This window comes from Prosopis cineraria, unplaced genomic scaffold (assembly GCF_029017545.1).
Source record: "Prosopis cineraria cultivar Desert tree isolate PC_DT_omini unplaced genomic scaffold, ASM2901754v1 PC7, whole genome shotgun sequence".
In the NCBI taxonomy this organism is placed as follows: domain Eukaryota; kingdom Viridiplantae; phylum Streptophyta; class Magnoliopsida; order Fabales; family Fabaceae; genus Prosopis; species Prosopis cineraria.
Window position 1 is genome coordinate 36,681,654 of NW_026555338.1, and position 20,083 is coordinate 36,701,736.

The 20,083-nt window shown below is 35.8% G+C and overlaps 1 protein-coding gene and 2 pseudogenes across 1 annotated transcript; 2 read left to right on the forward strand and 1 right to left on the reverse strand.

Annotated features, from left to right (window-relative positions):
* Window positions 1-1,785: 1,785 nt before the first annotated feature.
* LOC129316354 (zinc finger protein WIP3-like) lies at window positions 1,786-5,452 on the forward strand (annotated as a pseudogene).
* A 6,933-nt stretch (window positions 5,453-12,385) lies between these two features.
* Window positions 12,386-18,479, forward strand: LOC129315053 (protein ADP-ribosyltransferase PARP3). Its single transcript, XM_054958562.1, is given in 21 exon segments — window positions 12,386-12,495; window positions 12,812-13,131; window positions 13,398-13,593; window positions 13,683-13,796; window positions 13,886-13,943; window positions 14,028-14,097; window positions 14,405-14,579; window positions 14,684-14,817; window positions 14,920-15,157; window positions 15,239-15,245; window positions 15,248-15,365; window positions 15,439-15,479; window positions 15,482-15,514; window positions 15,791-15,951; window positions 16,034-16,243; window positions 16,324-16,426; window positions 16,507-16,572; window positions 16,575-16,588; window positions 16,697-16,840; window positions 16,920-17,102; window positions 17,243-18,479. Coding segments are annotated over 20 exon segments (2,442 nt in total). The 5' UTR covers window positions 12,386-12,495; window positions 12,812-12,823; the 3' UTR covers window positions 17,312-18,479.
* LOC129316805 (beta-1,6-galactosyltransferase GALT29A-like) lies at window positions 17,919-19,128 on the reverse strand (annotated as a pseudogene).
* Window positions 19,129-20,083: the final 955 nt, after the last annotated feature.

Consider the following 20,083-nt stretch of genomic DNA (forward strand, 5'->3'; position numbering starts at 1 on the left):
CATTCTTTACAGTACACACACACGGCCTTCATTTGATTTGGTAAAGCCTTGCACGATGAGAATGAGCATTACTCATGATTGACGACTTCACCTACCGCCCAGGATATTGGCAAACATAAAAGCTCCGTGCAATGTTAACTTACTTGGGCTCATGGTCATGTCCATGTATATTGTGTGGGAACCACATGATCATCACGCAGTATCAGCAAAACATAAATGTCAGAAAACAGTATACACCTGTCAGTCTCATAGGCTCATAGGCTTCTCACCAGGAAAAAAAAAAAAAAAAACTGGAAGTCTCCGATGAACCAAGTATATAAACTTGATTAAAATTAAAGTTTGTCGATACATCGATCGTGACATATTACACTCAAATTAAATTTGATTGCACAAAGAGTATAATCTTTTGACCGTGTTTTGGTGATCATTGATGCGTGCATATTAGCTATACCATGAGGAGAATTTTGTGACAAATCATACATATTAATTTATACTTTTTCCATTTAAAAATATGTAAGATAATTTTTAAAGAGTTAAATATTTAAAAATATAAGTATTTTTAATTTTTTAAAATATGATCATTATCTTTTTTTAAATATTTTTATTAATAATAATTTTATATTTATTATAGATTATTTAATAGAGTTAAATATAAAAAAAGATGATTAATTTAAAAGTAAATAATTATTTTATTAAAAAATAAAATGTAATTAAAAATATTTTATATTTAAAAAAAAAAGGAGTATTAAAAGTGTAGGGTTTTTAGTTAAGGAGAATTAAGCTGTTTTTGTTTGAATAACTTGAGATACAGTACTACATGGGAAGCTTCTCGCCTTGTCGGAGCGCGTGGAGTACGTGCCGAACTGACAATTGAAAATGAGGCTGCTAGCCATCATGAGTCAGGTGTGCAATTTTCCTCTTGATTAATAGTTTATTGACTTGAAGGAATTAAGTTAACTAACACGAAACATGCAGCACATATTCCCTCCAAGTCCTTACTAATTACTGTTCGAGTACATCTAATTAATTATATCTTTATTTTAAATTATAAAATATTTTTTTAAGAGGATTTAACATCTTAAGATATAAAATACTGTGACAAAAATATTAATAATATTTTTAATATATTCTTTTATGATTAGAGCATGAAATGAAAGATATTTTTAAAAATTTATATTTTTATTTTAAAAAAATAAAATTGTAAAATATATTTATTAAACTTTATAAAAAATATTTTTCTCCGTTTAGGTATTGACCAAATTCGCCTGTGTTCCATTCGATCTCAGTTCCCTAAATGTCAATATGTGAGAAAATCTGTGCGCTATTGGGTCAACTTTCATTTACATACGTAAGCTTCTTCCCGTTGCCATCAATTACTAATCAGTACGTAGTTTTATTGAATTCTTCTGTAGGACAATTCTTTTCTGTACTGATTAGTCAGTGATCAGTGAGTCTAGTTTTGCACGTCATTTCCCACCCCCCACCATTTTCTCCCTCCCTCTCCTCTCTTAAAAAGAAACAAATCAAAGCCTTTAATTATTAGTGCATAAATAATATTCAATTGGCCCAAAAAAAAATCATTAAAATGCGTGTAAAAGTATATTTTTACTGTTTGCATAGTTCAGCTTGATAAGTCCACATCAATTTATTGTAGCGTTACCATTACAAAAATACATGTATTTAAATTTAAAATTATCTGAAAAAAAGGAAAGGGAAAGCTCCACTGACATCTTTCGTAAAGCAAAACCCTATAAGTGCAGTGCAGGTAATTGTCACAAGTCTGGATTCAGCATGGCCCTTTTGTGAGGAGAGAATTTCGGTAGTTAACCCAAGAACTCTCACAGCTTTATCTCTCTACCTCCCTCCCTCCCTCCATCTCTCTCTCTCTCTCTCTCTCTCTCTCTCTGAAGATGGATTTTAGGGAATATTGCAGTATAGAAGACAAGGATATGAACTTTCATGCTCCAACTTTCTTTGAATGGCTCAAACCATCTTCATATCCTCCTCCTCCTCCATCTTCTGTGATTAATAAAGAGACCATCCAGTTTTTGCCAATTGTAAGTGAAAAGCCCTCAGAAGAGGAAGGCTGTAGTATTGGAGCAATTAAAGAAGAGAAGGACGAATTAGATGAGCAGGTGCCTGTGGCTTTGCACATAGGATTACCTAACACACAGGTTTTGAGGCTGACGACGACGACGAAGACAAGATTAAGACAGTTTCGGATGTGAAGGAAGAAGAAGATGAACTGGTGAATAATAGAAGCTCTCAAGGGAGCTCTAAGAATTCGAACACTGAGAGAAGGTTTTGGATACCAACTCCAGCACAGATCCTTGTTGGGCCGATGCAGTTTATTTGCTCCATATGCAGCAAGACCTTCAATAGGTATAATAACTTGCAGGTTAGTTTTTTTTTTTTTTTAAATCTCAATTTCTCTGTCCAAACTTATGATTTTATAGTTTGAAATGAAATTTATACAAATACACGTAGATAAGCAGATATAGATCATCACTTGTTGAGATGGGGAAATTGGATTATTTTTTTATGTTTTGTATGGCTATTTTTTAAAATATGTATATATGTATATATATTAATTCTGTGCTTCCATGCATACCCCTCCCCCCCCCCCCAAAAAAAAAGCGTAGGCATCATAATTAGCTGACCCCCTTTGAGGGGGGAGTAATTATAATCAGTGCAACTCATTAATATACTGTTCCGGATTTTCACAATAAAGCTGTTCCTTCATTTGGAATTATGTTGTGAATTGGAAACAGAAATTTATTATGGATGTTGGAAAATTCAGTGACAGTGACGAATCCGGGGGAAGGGGCCATTGAGCCCTAGGCTTTCATTAATTATTATATTTTATATATTTTTTATTTGTAAAAATATTCAAGAATTTTTAGCCTCCCATTTCTTTTTTATTTTCCAATTCTTGTCCCTCCAAGTATCTCATCCTGGACTCCTCCCGGTTCTGGGGCTAAGTATCTTCTTAAATTTTAATCTTAATCTTGGCCCCAACTTTTGTATGCTCGTGAGGTGGAGAATGATGAAGGGATTTTTTTCGATTGCATGGTTTGATTATTAATAATGTTGATCAATGCATATTTTAGTTTCATATTCCGGGAAAAAAAATTACTTGGAGATGTCCTAGCTAGCTGTATCCCGTAGCATTTCATTGTTTAAACGGCGAAAAGAATTCGGCTCTATAAGATACTCATGGCGCTATCAATGGCATTAAAAAACGCCATCATTGTACATGGATTCGCCTGTTAGAAATGCATTAAAAGAAAACAAATGGAGACTTTAAAGAGATTGTAATAATGACTCCTGGTATAATCATTCCAGGGCCTCCCTTTCCTCTTGTTTATTCTGTGGTTGAAATACCATAAAGGATCTTCATAAATGAATGAATTATTGTCAGACACCCAGATTGTAGGGTGCACATCGTGATGGGAATCACACTAGCACATGACCTTTGAAGATGGATATAAATGTCACTCAAATCTCTATGATTCACAATATACGTCTTTCTGGAGAAACCCCCCTCCTCCACGTTATAAGTTTTTTTAAAAATTCAAAACAACATTTATAAATATTTTCTTGTAGACCCTTGTTTCCTTCAACACTTTTAAATGAAAGGCAAAGTGGGTAATATATGTAGTCTCTACTTCTATGTATTTATTGTATTTCTTAATTATTTGCAATAACCTTAAAAGAACTATACTGTGAAACGGAGGAGGTACTCTCTCATGTTCTTTTTATTAGTTATATTTTAGAAAGTTTTCTTGATCTTTTATGTATTTCCCTCATTTTTTTTAACCTTTGATGCACAATTTTAAAAATACCCTCCAACAAATTCTAAAAAGTAGTGTATTATTTCAATTTTTAAGAAAACTCTTCTCACATGTGGAACCACTTTTTTTAAAATTTAGAGGCAAAACTGGAAAATGATTTATTTATAAAATAATTTTATTATCCTAACTAACTCATCTTAATTTTGGTGAGTTATTTAGAAGTCATTTGTAAATAAACTGCAAAAAGAGTATAAATCATGATTACTGCATTATTACAGGCGTCTCAGCTACTTTATACTCTCTTTGTATTAATGTTGTTGGGGTTTAATTTAGCTCAATACCTTCTTTTAAGCTTGCTACTGATATTCTCATGCTCAGAGAGAGACACAATTCACCATGCTTACTGTAGCTTTCTGACGAGAATTTGACGTGTAATTGAGCTCCATCATATACATCACCAAGTAACATATATGTTATTATTCCAAGTTGTGATGATCTAGCTCATTGTAGGGATCTGATCGAGGGGGTAATCTGAAAGATCAACTTTTAACAAGACATTATTATGCATCCGAGTTAAGAACTTTTAAAAATATAGAAACAAAGCGGCCTCATTAGTTTCCGATTACATACAACACTAAATTTAACAGCAAAACTAATTACTTGCAGATGCATATGTGGGGGCATGGATCGGAGTACAGGAAAGGAGCAGAGTCACTGAAAGGAACACAACCAGCAGCAATGCTGAGGCTGCCATGTTACTGTTGTGCACCAGACTGCAAGAACAACATCAACCATCCAAGAGGCAAGCCGCTTAAGGACTTCAGAACCCTCCAGACGCACTTCAAGAGGAAGCACGGTTCTAAGCCCTTTGTGTGTAGAAAATGCGCCAAATCCTTCGCTGTTAAAGGAGATTGGAGGACTCACGAGAAGAACTGTGGCAAGTTCTGGTATTGCACCTGTGGTTCTGATTTCAAGCACAAGAGATCCCTCCATGATCATATCAGATCCTTTGGAAAAGGTCACGCCCCTCGTTTTGTTGACCATGACAAGGAATATTCCACCATTAGTACTAATAATGCCTCTCAACAATGTTAACTTTAATTGGTAGCTCTCATCTGATCACCTCTTCAACACGGCTTTAATTTCTTTCATTCTTTACTTGCCCAGGGATACTGCATTTCACTTCCTTGAACATCAAGGTTTGATTATAAGATTAGCTCATAACCTTAAGATTTGATGTTTTTATTTTTATTCCAGTCTCTCACACTGAACTTATTTTTTTTTTTTTATGTAACTTAAAATTTATATGCCAATTTTGTAATTAAACTGTAGGTCAAGGAATAAAAATGCAATTTCCCTTCGAACACAATCACACACGCGCATGATTTCATTTCATAATTGCTATGAAGATTGGAGAATAAGAGTTATATCTAGTGGCATTGTTTCTCTACAACTGTGAAGGCGAGAGTAGAATAATATGTTCACATCAAGTGATGAAATAGATAGTACTGCTAATGTAATGTCTGCAACGTCTTCAATGGAGATCAAATTTATCCTCTTCATGACTGAATGGTAATCTTCATGTAAGGAGTTTTACTGCTGTTATTAATTAAACTCGTTCAATACTTACCAATTTTCTGCTAGATATGGATATGCTTTTTGCCACATGATTCCTTCTTGTTCATGGCAAACACGGATTGACAAACCAGACTATATATATCAGATGTTTGTTCGTGCTATTTTCTTGCAGTGAGTTTAAGTATTGGACAGGTTAGTGTATATATTAGAGGCTGATTGTTGCCTTGGATCGATTCGCACATAAGTGTGCATGGGATTTTTAAACAGAGAAATTAAAAGAACACTTGAATCCTTTGAAGATTGACGATATGTTAGTGTTAAACGTACATTCTAATCTTGGTGACACATCTGGAAATTGTGGTGGGCAGCCCCGAGCTTTTGACGTATTTTAATTTACCACTTTCTAAGCAATAATATCAGCATCCAACGTTGAAAAGTGCATTAGTTTTTCCTTTTCCTACATCCTTTAATATCCGCAGAATCTCTTTCAGGTTATAAATGGGAGTGTGCGGGTAACATCCAAGATTTATTTGGATTGAAGGAGATTAACTTTCAAAGTTGAATGGCGCTTGTCTCACATTCTCACGATAGTTAAGGGATTAGATGATCAGCTAGGCAAGAAAAAACTGCCAAAATGGTGATTATGAAAGTGTGTGTAAAAGAGATCGTGTTTCCTTAAAAATTTGGTAATCCTTAATCCACGTGAGGAAGATCGAGAACGGAGGGAAATGTTTGGTTGGTTGTTATTGTCTTGTTGAAGAGAAGGGACCCTCACCATATATGTTTTATCGGGTAAAGAAGTGTTAAAGAGGAGAATGGAGAAATCGAAAGATCACAATTAAGTACCATATTTAAATTGGCTACATTATTTAAGGTTACACGGTAATTTTTCTTTTTTGTTTTTGGGAACTACAAAGAGTGTATTTTAACTTGTAGAGTATCACAATTGAATTCACAACTATAATATCCGATGCATCCATGGATTCTTCAGTTGATGAGGGCACGAAATAAGGGTCCATGCTCCAAACTATAAAAATTAAATGAGAAAAGAATCTCATCTGAGCCCATCTCAAAGGATTATATCCTAGGTTTTAGGATGTATAACCCTTGAGAGTTGAGTTTTTTTTTTTTTTTGGAAATAAAGCTTGGTCAGGAACTGCGTCCTAAAGGCTCACAACGTCAATGCATGCCTTGAGATTTAAAGGAGATTTATAAAAATATTTATAAATCATCTATTAATAAGATCCTTATATAGACAATGAGATTTAATCCATGACCTTCAAAGTTAAATTGAGACCTTTCAAATTGGATATCATGCTAGACTTTTTTTAAAACATGGAATCATGGGATGAGATAGGTCTCATTTGATACAACCAAATGTTCAACTAATCAAGGATCCGCTATTATAAAAAATTACTTTTTAGGATGCTTAAATAAAAAAAAGGTACCAAAAATAAAGGTGAAACCTACCAAAGTGGTTTTACTCTTTAGGAGCGCTCCTAAAGATCAAATAAAAAATATATTAAAGATTTTGGAAGTACTTTGTAAATGAGCACTTCAAAAGAAGTAAGATCTAGCTCATCCTAAAGCTGAAATTAAAAAAAAATTAAAACTTTGTTGGGGTTTACAAGCACTCCTAAAGGTGAAATTTAAAAAGTTTAAAAATAATTTTTGTAAGCCTTTCAAAATGTGAATTAAAAAAATAAAAATGTTTTTTTGGTAGTTCATATTACAAGTCTTTGCAATATTCTAGAAATTTAAACCCGATTAATTAAGATTAATGAGAGTAATAAATTTATTAATGTAGTGTATGGGTAGAGATGTCTAAAAGGTGTATTCGGTTGTATTTTTAGTCCTAAATATGGGTCCGAAGTGGAGTCAAGCCATTCAGGTATCAAAGGTTGAGAAAGAATTGAAGAAGGGTCCTCTGTGCCACATGTCGCGGTGTAAGGAACATCCACCACAGTGCATAGAGGCATCCAATGAAGGCTGGACCTCTCTGTGTCATGCGTCACATCATGAGTTATGTGTGCCGCGGTGCACAGCTAAAATTTTACTTAAATCAATTGTGCTTCATTAGGAAAACTAGACAGGAGGAAAAAGAGAAAACGAGAGCACATCCGTTGCTCTACTAAGGCACAAACTTAGGAACCATTGGACACATTTTAGAGCTTCCTAACTCACAAGGGAAGTACATTATATCTTCCTCTTCTCTTTTCCTTCTATTTTTATGAGGAGTTAAGTTAGAGTTTGAGTTAGAAGAGTGATTTTCAATCCCAATAAGCCATGGATCTGAACCCATTAGCAAAAATAGATGTAATGATGGCTATTTAGAGTATTTAAACCCACATCAATGATTGAGAGTTGGTTGTTGAGGGCCATTAATGACAAAAAATTTACATTATTAGGGAGTTGAAAGTGTTTGGTGACCATTAATGGTAGCTTAATAGTTCATTAATGATAATGTGAGTTGTTGGGATTTAGTAAACTCATTAAATATGATTGAGAGTGAGTTTATGACTTTTACAAAAGAGAGTATGTGAAGTTATGATGTTAGAAATTGCCCAAAAATGGGATAATAATGTTATCCTTGTGATATGATTATAGATTAACCCAATTGGCATTATTCAAGCTTAAGAAGAAGTTTTGAAAGTTGGTATTTTAAGGGATAAACTTTTGACCTCTCAAAGGTTTGAGGTAATCAGGGGGAAACCTTGTTTGTATAGTTATATGTCAATTACTTATTAGATGAATGAAATTATTTGAAAATTATATGGGCACTTGAGAACCATTTAATGCAAATTTGACAATGTGTGAATTTGTGTTGAATTTAAAGAATAATGTGCATATTTTCCCATATGCGTGATGTTTAGCATATGAAGAATGATGAATGTGATATTTGGTATGTGTTATATTGTGAAAAAATATGTTATGGATGAGATATGATATGCTTGTTGGTTGAATTGCATAATATGTGTAATATATGCATAGTGTAATCATTTGTAGGAGTTTACTTAGGAAGAGGAGTAAACTGATAAATCCACGTGATAGTAGCGGCTTACCGTTGGAATTAGAAGCTTGCCTTAGTAATAATTGTTGGAATCAAGAGGTAGCCATTATTCTATAGTTGATTCAGGGACTATCCTACTTATTCTTTAAGGACCCAAACCTAACTAGTCTCTAATGATTTATGAGGAGGTTATATTAGGGGTATAACATCCTATAGTTGTTTGTATTGGGGGAAACCATGGTACATAAGTGAAAAAGTTAACCCTAATCTAATAACTCTTCACAAGTAGAAGGCTAAGTTAGTCTGAGTTACGAACATAGCCACTAAAAGCCATCAGTTTCATGTTGAAAAGTAACAGGAGGGTATAAAGCTAGCATTGATCATACATTTAGTTCCGACTAAATGGTTGTTATTATTGTGGTCCAATGTATTTAAGGGGTGCAAGGTTGTTATTTTGGTGACATTAAGATATGTATAATTATGATATATTTAATGATTGCATGCCTAGTCACATAGTTGTTATTGTCATGGCTGAGGCTATATTTACTATATGTGTTTGATATTAGAAATTATTGCCATTTACATCTATTTTTAATTGATATGCAACTATATAAGCTATGTTGATCTTGATTATTGAGTGGTTGTACTCACCCTTTATCATTTAATATTTTCAGGGTTTAGTTCATCTTACCAAGGTTAGGAAAATGACTAGAGGCCTAAGATTGAGTGAAAATTGTACTGGTAGACCTCTAGATTTACTTATATATGTATTTTGATAGTTAATTTTTCAACTAGGATTTCATTCCATTATTTTGTCTACTTGCATTATGATTGAGAATATTTTATGTATTCCGTGCCCTAAGCTAATAATATATGGTTGTAAAGCTTTTATAAGGCCCAATATTAGTGCAAATAGAGTAAAGTGCAATTGAGTTGTGTTTAATTGGATGTTAATGATTTTATGTAAATTATCTCCCCCTTCTTATTTTTATAAATCAAGGGATTGAGTGGTGAATTTGTGTAAAATGTGTATTTGATTAGCTGTTGTGTATTGCATAATTCCAAATTGATTCATTGAGTGTGGTTTAAGAGTTGGTGTAGGCTTGTAGTACATGTGTTAGATTTTGGATACCCTAGATGCAAGTTAATATGAAAAAGGAGTGAGATTTGTTTTAGGTGTTCAACTTTTTGTAGAAAAATAATTTGATTGTGAAACTTGTGCCATTAGCTAAAGTTAGAAGAAAGTTTTTTGTAAAAACATCTAAATTACCTTAATCAAATGTCGAAAAAGGATTTGAAATGCATCAAAGTTCATCCTTGGTGCTGTCATTTGACAATAAAATGCTGTTAGATTCGTACAATGCACTGCGGTGCATGACATAGAGCAACAAATTGTGGCATAGGAGTGTTAAACCGCAGCGCATGTGTCATTTTGGCACAAAATTAATTTCTTTTTTTTTTTGTAAATGCTTTTACTTGTTTTTGGAATCCTATGTTTTTGCACACATTTTAACTTTGATTCGTGCATGTTTGATGATTTATGGGAGTATTTTACATTATAAAAACTTAGGAATTTTATTTGTATAATTTGACAAACTTAGTAATCTTTATTGAATTATATTATTGATTACCTTAAATTTGGTGGTTAATTGTGTTTATGTAAGCAGATTTTACACTCTTGTTATTAGCTTTCGCGAGCTATTTCTTCTTTCTTCTCCTATTATCTCTCAGTCTGCAAAGACGTTGCCACCATCACCTGAAGCTCGCCAATTTGTCAAATGGCACAGGTGCTGCTGTGCAATTGCGCTTTGCCTATGAAGAACAGCAGTCGATTTGTCAGGAAATCAAAGCTATTGTCGTAGTTCTTGAGGAAATCGCCTAATAATCTCGACTCCACATGTTGCCCCCATAATTTGCTGCCACACGTCACCCCACACCTTATCTTCCTTCATGGCCGTTGCACATTGCACTCTAGTTTTTTTTTTTTAAACAAATAATTATATATATTATGTGAATAATTTGGGATTAATAATATATAGATAAACTATGTTGATAGTTAATTTTTTTGTGAATTTAGTCTCATGTTAGATCTTTATCTTTGAAATTTTTGTGTTTGGCATTTGCAGATCAAAGAAAACACACTTGTACACTTAGCCGAGACTAATTTTGAATCACATAAAACAATCAAAATATTGATGTGATAATAACAATCAAAGCTAAGTGTGATAATAGTAATTAGTCATCTTGGTTAATTTTGCATGACATTAGATTACTCTCATTTTAGTTTTAGTTGATTTTGAAATTGAATGTAGTTATTATTGAAGAATATGAAGTTGAAATTTAAAAGGAAACTCTTGATTAATTGTTTCTTTGGTATTTGTTAAATGTTTTAATATGCTTATATTGAAATTCTTTTTTTGAAACTATAATTTTATTAAGCTAATAAATAAACTAAAGATAAATTACAATATTACTTGATAGATTTTAGTTACATTATGCTTCAAAAATTTTATTTAGATGAATTGGTATGTTGTATTATTGAATTTGATTATTTAGGTTATTTCACTTTTAGTGGGGATTTTGCTATTTTTTTGAATTATAAGTCTTTCTTTTTTGAATTTTTACGACTATATTAGTTACATGAATCATAAATGATGTCGGTTAATTAGCTATCTAGAGAATATTAGGATAGTGTGGATGAGTTCATTAAATTTGTATTTTGTCGTGATCAAGATCCTCTTAGAGTTATATGCCTTTATTTAAAATGTTGCTATGAAAAAAAAGTGAGATCAATAAAATTGAAAGATCATTTAATATGTGATGGGATTGATCCAACTTGTACTTGTTGGATCATACATGGAGAGACAAGGAGCAACACAAGTGATTGGAAGGATAATGCAAGCTATCAAGCATTTGATCATCATAGGAAGACATATGATGTCGACCATTTTAACGAAATGATTGATATAATTGAAGAGAATTTTAGAGATTGTCATGACAATTTCTCAATTTTGTTCACTAATAGGTAAATTAACTATATATGCCACCATTGGGATTATCTGAATTATTTTTAGATTTTTTCTTAATTGCTTCGTTAATATTCTGAAAATTCAATCTAAAATATGTACCAAGGTATACCACGACAGCTCGAAGTAGTGTAATTGAGTGTAATTGAAACCATGACTTCCCACCTTTAAGTCGGAGGGGCTTCCAAGCCTCAACATATACCGAAGGAATGATATCCCATAATTTTAGTGAAGTCATACCATCACTACATCCTAAACGCAATTTTTTTTTTTAATTACACGTGAGTATCCAGCTAGAACTAAGAACACAAGTTGTGGGTTACAAGTTAGACTAAATTCTAATCGGCCAATTCACGTAATTTTTCTTTTTTTTTTTCCTTTAGAAAAACATTTTCAAGTCTTTTTTATTTTTAAATTGAATTGAAAACTTCTATACACAAGGTTCCAGTTGATGTTTGCCACTTTTGTGGACTTGAACGTTGGTGATGTCTTTTGTTATCCAAGCACTCATTCGTATCCACTTTCCACAGCTGTCTCTCGAACTCACACCGAAAGCTGCTCTAATTTATTAAATATTTTAGTTAATATGAGCTGAATCTGCTACATTTTGAGAAGCCGCTACCAGGCATAAAATGCCGCACATCTAAGCTGTTTTCTTCTCAGCACACAGTGCCCAACGTCGCCATCTTTGCCTATTACGAAACACCGTTCCCCACTGCAGCCGATTGACATATATGCCCCCCACTCCCCACACCCCCATTCCCCCACCTGTCAACACTGTAGGCCGCGAAATATACCCACTTTGCCACGTGTCACTGCCTCCCACGTCTTAGGAAACGTGGCATGTTGTCGCAACGGCAGGACGACATGTTTCTTGGGAAACCTCCTTGTACGTGGCAGTTCGGGGTTGTACTCCCCGCGCCTCGAGCTTATCATCATGTGACTTCGTCAACTAGCTTCGCATTGCTTATTTAGTGCACGCCTTGTCTTGCTCCTAAATCTTAAACTTCTGCTCTATTCCCAGATTTCCCTTGTTTTTCCACACTTTAGGTTGCTCCTTCACTTTCAAATGAGCTCGAACATGGAGGTACACTTCGTTTCCTCTGCTTCTTTCTATTCTTCGTCGCCAAAATCGTCAAGTCTTTCTTTTTCAACATTCTAATTAATTCACATGCTCTGGTTTTTGACACAAACTTGTGAAAGAGAAGCCCACAAAATTAAAAAGGAAAAGAAAAGGAGGTTTTTATATATTGATATAAGATAGATATAATATATATATATATATATATATATCTTCTGTTGAAGTTTCATGGCAAGGGCAATCGCAAAGGGTGCTTGTAACTTGACCTGTTGGAAGTTTTAATGTTTCTAGTACGTTTCTCTTGTTTCACGTACGTTTAAAGTGATTTGGGGATATGAAGGTTCACGAAGCGAGGTCGCAAGCACACCTGCATGCACACGGGGATGAAGAGAAGGTGATGACGAGAAAGCAGAAGGCAGAGTCCAAGTTACACGAAGCAGAGCATTCTCCTAAGAAGCCCAAGCATGAAGAAAGTGGAGAAGACAGCTACACCAATGGCAAATCCATCGCCGATGTTGCAGCCGAATACGATGAGTTTTGCAAAGCCATTAATAAACACCTTTCTGTTGAGCAAATGCGACAAGTTCTTGAAGCTAACGGTCTCGATTCTTCTGGCTCTGATCTTGAAATTACTCGAAGATGGTTAGACCATTTACTTATGGCTTATGGCTTTCCACTGTGAACGGCGAAAACACTTTTTTTTCCTTCTTCCCTTTCTACAATCTCGCTCCTATAGTCCTACTCGTTACTTTAGTCATAAATATAAATAATGCAGAGCTCCAAGGTAGGATTTGGGGTTATAGTTATATGTAACTTTCATGGACAAGATATAGATGTCCTCAAAATGAATGCTTCAGTAGATCCTTACATTATTGGAGTGAGTAACTTTAATTTTTATACATGAGCAGCCAAGACGTGATGTTTTATGGTGCATTAGAAAAATGTCCGGTTTGCAATGGAACTCTGGAGTTCGATGGGAGACGTTATTCTTGCAGAGGATTTTACAGCGAGTGGTCTAGTTGCACCTTCAGGACAAAAGACCCTCCCAGAAAAGAGGAAGCCATTAAACTATCTGATTCTGTGCAGAATTCTCCTATTTCAGATGTGATTCATTATTCTATGTGGTCCTTATGTAGATCCGATTGTTTTCACTCAAAAATCTGTCTTGATCAGTCACTATCGTTCGTTTGCAGTTCTTGAAGAAATATCAAGATCCAATTCGAAGACCTCACAGGGATTTAGGCTCAGAAGAGAAGACTTTCACTGGGATGATGATTTGTCTTATGGGTCGTCTCACTCGGACACATGTAATCTTTGCCCTTCATTTTTCTTTTAACTTAGTTTTCATCTTCTACTGCTTTCTGTTAGCGATTGGATTTTGTTTTGGCTTATATAGCAAAATTGGAAAACAACTATTGAAAAGCACGGAGGGAAGGTAGCAAACTCTGTAAATGGTAATGTTCTTTTATCCGAACCCTATTTGTAGTTCTGGTCCAACTGTTTTTGTTAACCAGATTGGTTTATTAACTAATGATCAGGGGCAACTTGTTTGGTGGCTTCGCCTGCTGAGCGAGTGCGTGGTGGAACTTCCAAAGTTGCAGAAGCCATGTGAGTGTTTCTATTTTATTTGGCTCCGTGTCTTACACATGGTACTGCAAGTTGCTGTTTTAGCCTTATTTGAGATACAACCAGAAAATTGAAACAACGTTAGAGTTTCTAATATTGAAGTGATGCAACATTAGAGGGAACTGGCACAGGATCATTTGTGTTTTTGTCTTTTAACGTTTGTATGCTATGATTAACACCCACACACCTGATTGATGCAGAGAAACAGAAAGTGATCAGATTTATAAAAAAAAAAAAATTTGAAGAAACACAAGACACATCTTACTGGATTCAAGTATTTTTCTTGCAGGGAGAGAGGAATACCTGTGGTGAGGGAGGCTTGGTTAAATGACAGCATAGAGAAACAAGAGCCTCAACCTTTGGAAGCTTATGATCTTGTCTCTGATCTCTCTGTAGACGGCAAAGGGATACCATGGGATAAACAAGATCCCGGAGAGGAGTCCATTGAATCTCTTTCTGCAGAAGTACACAAGACCATCTTTCCTACTGACTATTGTTTACTACAATGCAAAAGAAAAACACTTGAAGTTTCCATCATTTTGTGTAACAAAATTCGATGTCATTGCAGCTTAAGCTTTATGGGAAAAGAGGGGTCTATAAAGATACCAAACTGCAGGACCAAGGTGGAAAGATATTTGAAAAAGATGGGATATTATACAACTGTGCCTTCTCCCTTTGTGATCAGGGACGAGGATTGAATGAGTAAATATATATCAAAGCCATTTCCATTTATTCAGTTTTTCTATTTCCACTTAATTTGACTTACGGAACAACCAGCTTATTAGTAATGTCCGCTTGGAGCAGCTTCTGTGTCATGCAACTGATAATGGTGCCAGAGAATCGTTTGCATTTATACTACAAGAAAGGGAGAGTGGGAGATGATCCAAACGCAGTGGAGCGACTACAAGAGTTTCAGAACGTGGACAATGCAGTGAAAGAGTTTGTGAGGTTTTTTGAGGAGATAACGGGGAATGAGTTTGAACCTTGGGAAAAAGAGAAGAAATTTCGGAAGAAACCACTCAAGTTTTATCCTATCGACATGGTACTTAATGATTCTATTTCACAAATGACTGAATCTAATCCTGTACTTTCAGATGATAAACAGTTTCGTGTCACTGCATAGGATGATGGGTTGAAGTTAGACATGGAGCCCTAGCTGTTCGGCAGCTAGGGATAGCAGCAATACACTGTAAACTTGAGCCTTTGGTTGCAAATTTGATGAAAGTTTTGTGCAGCCAGGAGATATATAGGTACGGAACATTTCTCAACACTTTTGTGACTTCAATTTGAAAAGGGATCTGAAATGACCTTCATCGGATATAGGTATGCATTGATGGAGATGGCTTATGACTCCCCTGACCTTCCATGGGGATGGTTACAGATCTTCACCTGAAAAGATGTGAGCATCAACCATTTCATTTCCTTTTTCTAGTTTTTGGAATTACTATCAACTTATCCTTGTCTAGGTTATCCCTTGAGCAATCTTAAGGGCACATTTCCTCACATTAGCCTGCGGCATTTAGGAATCGAAGTCTGAATTTCTCTTCATAGAACTAGGACGCAGTTGTTTAGAAGAAATATTTTTTTACTAATTGAGTTAATCCCCATTACTTTTCGTTCTTTTATGTCAATAAGAATGCCTTGTTCGGAATGATTGATGATTGAATTCGATCAGGTGAGGAGGTTCTGCTAGAATTCATAGAGAAGGTGAAATCAATGAAAGATGGAGGGCCAAAAGCTGAGGTTCTTTGGTCGGATTTTAGCCAAAGGTGGTTCACTCTGATGCATTCCACAAGACCTTTTAATTTTAGAGATTATCAGGACATTGCAAATCATGTAAGGCCAAACTAAGCATTCACCTTCACAATTCAACCACTTATCTTGAATATTCAATTCCATTTTGTCTTAATCTTCCCAGGCTGCTTCTGCATTAGAGAGTATACGAGACATAAACGTGGCTTCTCACCTCATAGGAGATACGAGTGGCTCTACCATTGACGATCCATTATCGGACAGATACAAGAAATTGGGTTGCTCTATTTCTCCATTGGAGAAAAACTCTAGTGATTATGACATGATAGTGAAATACCTGGAGAAAACTTACGAACCTGTACGAGTTGGGGACGTTGTAAGATTAAGAACCTTCCTTATATCACGTTGTATATGGATATGCTTATTTCTGGGTTGTTAACTTCTGTATGCATTTAGGATTATGGGGTGTCTGTAGGGAACATCTTTGCGGTAGAATCCAGGGCTTGCCCTCCCTATGAAGACATTGTAAAGTTGCCTAATAAAGTCCTCCTTTGGTGTGGTAAGACACGATTAATCCTATGTGATTTCATGTTGGTTCCTTTTGAATGAAATATACAAATTTTGTTTCTATAATGTCAGGTTCACGAAGCTCAAATCTTTTGAGGCACTTGCACAAGGGTTTCTTGCCAGCAATATGCTCTCTACCAGTCCGGGCTATATGGTACTCAAACTCATTCAACTACAATATACTGTCCAACGTATGCGCATTTCCTAATGGCATGGCCTATCCTCTCTCTCTCTCTCTCTCTCTCTCTCTCTCTCTCGACAGTTTGGGAAAGCTATAGTTTGTTCTGATGCTGCTGCCGAGGCTGCAAGATATGGGTTTACGGCTGTGGACAGACCAGAAGGCTTCTTGTTTCTGGCAATTGCTTCCCTAGGAAATGAGATTACAGAGCTGAAAAACCCACCTGAGGTAACAACTTTGTTACCACGGCCATTTCCTGATTCTATTATAATTGTATTCCACTCAGTTATTTTGTTTATTGAGACAGGAAACGAAAACTTTGGAAGAAAAGAAAGTTGGGGTTAAGGGGTTGGGGAGGAAGAAAACAGATGAATCAGAACATTTTGTTTGGAAAGATGACATTAAGGTTCCCTCAGGTCGATTAGTTGCCTCAGAGAACAAAGATAGCCCTTTGGAGTACAATGAGTACGCTGTCTATAATCCTAAGCAGGTACAAACCACTCAACAATGAGCCAAACACAATCTCTACCTCAAAAAGAAATGAACTTCCCTTGATTGGTGAATTTCACCGGAGTGGTTTTTCTTTGCGGTTGGAATTTCTATTTCTGAGATGGCTCTTATTCTTCGCAGGTGCGCATAAGCTACTTGGTAGGAGTGAAATATGAAGAGAGAGGCATGGTGATGGACAGGGCAGAGTGAGAAAGGGACAGAAGGTAGCCCAAGACCTTTTCTGAAGGGGTTTTAATGACAACTCTTGTTGGTAGTAAGGGATCAAGGTGGTGCTATTTTGATGTGTGTGTATAATATGTTGTGATAGTATAGCAGTATAGTGGTGGAATGTTTGCCGTTTCCCTGTTTGAGGTATATGTAGGTCAACGGTCACTAACTTGTGTAAGTAAATGTTTTGTGCTGCTCTTGCATCTCAGCAAGGGTTCCAATAGATAATCCTAGACAATGTTATTATGGTTTATGGTTTAGTTGCATGCTCCAGCATGATTGAAACAAACGGCTGAACAAAAGAGAGTCAAGATGTTTGTCAACCTATTCAGAATTTACACTCGATATTTCTCGAATCTGCTCTCATTAGTACACGAGAAGTATCCAGACACCGAAAAAATCTTCAATCCATGTTGCTTTCCAGTATTGGACAAAATTTACGAGTAGTTTTCAGTTCACGTCTTCTGTAGCTAAGGTCTCACACTCAGCACTTTAACCTTTTAAACCCTTCAATATCTGAGAAAAAGGAGTATTTTACATTTTCCACCACCACCACCACTCAATCGGCAATGACGGTGATAATAAGATGTCATTGATACATGGTTGGGTGAAGAATCTTGAAGCTGTGCGCATGAAATGATATAGGCCTCCGTCCATGGACCAGGTCTCTGTAAAAGGTATATTCTGCTTCATAATCATGCAAATCAAGCCCGGTCTTCTGGTTGGTGTGACAATGATGTTTAGCCGAAGGTGACTTGCCAAAACCAAACATGCTCACTCTCACATACTCCCAAAGCCATCATCACAGCTTGCATACCAGTAGAGTAATGAAAGAAAACTGCATCATGAGCAGAGCTCCATTCCTCCAACCTTTTCCCTGTCTGCTCAGTGAAACGTTTCAAAGAATAGTACTTCACGCAATTCGAGCAGAGCACATCGAACCTTGGATCAGTGACCACAGGTGGCGCCTCGTGAGATGAATTGCACACAGTGTAATCCCGCAATGTGCAGGTTGGCATACGTACAAAAAACATTTGAACGCATGATCCATGTGGATGACAGAAGCATTCTCGGTTTCTCGCACATGGATGAAAAATGTTGCTGTTTACAAACGAAATGTTAGTCTTCGTCCCTACTTTTTTCTCAAACCTCTCGACCGTCGCATTGTTCAACCGTATAACCACTTGGTGGCTATCAATCAGCTCGCCATAGTCACTGTTCAGCAGAATCCCCCTATTCCCGACCACGCACACGATTAATACTGGCGGTCGGACCCCGCATAACCGTTACGACTGTCGATTGGATGCTTCATGAGACGTGTCAAGCCCAATCGGACAAAACCGTTCCAAACTTTAACCACTGTCTATAGTTCTCGTCATTGTCGGCGACACCATGGGCATTGAATCGCCAAGGAAAAGACGGGGACGGCTGCGATTGACTGCCGAAGTCAACATCAAGAAGCTTTTGGATTTCTTGGTTTAATTGTACTTCTCCCATGTCGATAGCAGCGTATTTTATCAGTGTCTCGTTGGATAATGAATCTGCTCTCAGAACTAGTTCCTTGTTATAAGCTCAATCGAAACTGAGCCTTGAGAAAAAAAGGTCTTGTTTTTGAGAATCGCGAGGAAGAGGATGATGGGTGGAATGCAAAAGAGCGGACAAACCAAGCATTTCATGGGTGAGGGCTGTTCAATGAAACAATTGGTGGGTGGTGTTGCCAAATAAGGCCAAAATTCAATGCCAGAGATGTTAAAGGTGAGAGCAAAGGATCCATCTTTGTCTGTGACAACCTTGGGCATGGCAAAGTAGAAGGAAGAAGATGTAAGTATTATGCTAAATATCATTTGCAAATTCGTGTTTCATTACTAGTGTTTATTAAAGTAAGGGGATGGTCAGGCTTATCTCTGCGTTACGTGAGGTAGCTTCAGCATGCGCAACTGACACTGGTTACTGGGAATATTCAATTAATTGTTCATAAATGTGGATTCTTCTCGCCTCTATCAATGCTTTCCATTTACGTTATTCCCATTTTATCTCCCTTCCCTCATATTTTCAATGAGAATATTCAATTTTATTGACAAGATAGCTGATGATGAGTTTAAGGCTGAGAATCTTGTTTGAAGAGGCACGCGGAAATAAATTTACCCCTTTTGTTAAAAGTAGCTTGCTACTTTTGCTTTGCCTACGTTAGTGAGATGCGAGGTGACAATCCAAATTAATAACCGGGGTTTTTCTTTTTTGGCCAATAATTACATATAAGAGTCTGAGGAATCTGATTTCTTGAGAGCAGTAATGATGGTTGCCCCTATTTCTGTTTCCTAGGCTTAGATGATGACTAGCAAATAACTAACAATAACATAGCTTAGTTATTATCTGGACTTTGGAGGCAATGGACTCACCCCAGTCAAAGCATGTCAGTTGGGAAAGCAAAATGGTACGAGCAACCCAATGAGTGAAATTATCTCTCATCGAAGATAAAAAGTAGACGTTTCTTAACTAAATTACCACATTCAAATCGGAACTTACAACCACTCACTAATAAAAGTCCTAACTGCGCAAACTAATTTTAGTTTATCATACTCCCTGCCATTTACTTTACATGATTCTATTTATAAATTATTTTTAATATAATTTATTGAAATCAATAAAAATTTTAAATTTAATTAACTTTATCCGAAAAAAACAGCAAGTTTCCAACTTCAACCTGATTAAATATACCTATTTTAAAAATAAAATATTTTAATATTTAATAAC